Source organism: Sinocyclocheilus grahami, unplaced genomic scaffold (genome assembly GCF_001515645.1).
Source record: "Sinocyclocheilus grahami isolate Dianchi unplaced genomic scaffold, SAMN03320097.WGS_v1.1 scaffold481.1, whole genome shotgun sequence".
NCBI classification, from domain to species: Eukaryota; Metazoa; Chordata; class Actinopteri; order Cypriniformes; family Cyprinidae; genus Sinocyclocheilus; species Sinocyclocheilus grahami.
The window spans coordinates 11401-12458 of NW_015505660.1; the positions used below are offsets into that span (position 1 = coordinate 11401).

The following is a 1058-nucleotide window of genomic DNA, read 5'->3' on the forward strand; positions in this document are numbered from 1 at the left end:
ACACCAAGTTAAACTAAATGAAAATGAGATGTTGCTTTGACGACTATCTTGGCAGCTTTTATTGCATTTGATATCTTATTCTACACACTGTTTTAGTTTTAGTTAACTGGGGCCATGTAAGATGATGATTCAGCTGATTTTTTCATGTAAAAGCTGCAGGTGAGGTCAGATTTGTGATGCATCAGTTTGTAATCGTAACATTGGGTCCGTTCTCAGCGAGTCCGGCGGGTGATGTCCGCCATGGTGTACCCACGAGAAGAGACGCTGGAGCGGCTGACGCAGGACGAGATCGTGCTGAACACTAAAGCAGTGATGCAGGGTTTGGAGACGCTGCGAGGGGAACACGCTCAGCTCCTCAACTCCATCCTGGACTGCGCTCAGCCGGCCGTCGCGCAGGAGAAATCCAGCCTGCTCCGCAAGAGCCTGGAGGACATCGAGCTGGGACTGGGAGAGGCGCAGGTATCTGAATCCCACCAAAGTCTGTGACTCAGTTTGAACTCAGAATATCCAGAACTGGTTGTTTAGATTGCATTCATTTGACGAATGTTAATTATGCTAATACTTGGGCTGTCAAAAAAAAAATTGAATTTCAAATATTCGTCGAATTTAAATTAAAAATCCACATTCGAATGCAAAAACGTTGCATTGGAATTTTAGGTGCGTTAAGGAGGGAGCCTTATCAGCGGTGCACGAGATGCGATGAGGATGTAAGTGTCGTTGCATTATAATGTTTTTGTTAGGATATCCAGTTGAAGCCACTAGATGCGGCGCTGCTGCGGTGTTCATTAAAAATATTGCAGGAAAAGAGAACATCAATGCGGAGAAGATCTTGTTTATTTCAAATCTGAAACCAAGCCGTTCACACAGAACACATATTTATCGCATTTTCGAGAGGGATATCTATCAGCGTTGCACTCGCATCTCGCACAAAAGAGCCGCATGTTTAGAAAACCATGTTAATGCAAAATTAATGCAAGTTCAACTTTTTAAAAACATGTCTCAAGACGTTATGCCGGTTTTCCCCATCCCGCGGCATCTCATGTTTTTAAATGAAGAAA

At 43.7% G+C, this 1058-nt stretch overlaps 1 protein-coding gene across 1 annotated transcript in view; it reads left to right on the plus strand.

Moving 5' to 3' along the window:
- The first annotated feature begins 220 nt into the window (after nt 1-220).
- The window catches only part of klc2 (kinesin light chain 2), a 16704-nt gene continuing 15866 nt past the window's right edge, over nt 221-1058 (plus strand). Inside the window, exon 1 of the mRNA XM_016236066.1 lies at nt 221-459. Coding sequence (XP_016091552.1) covers nt 232-459 — 228 coding nt within the window. The 5' untranslated portion in view covers nt 221-231. The remainder of the gene's footprint in view (nt 460-1058) is intronic.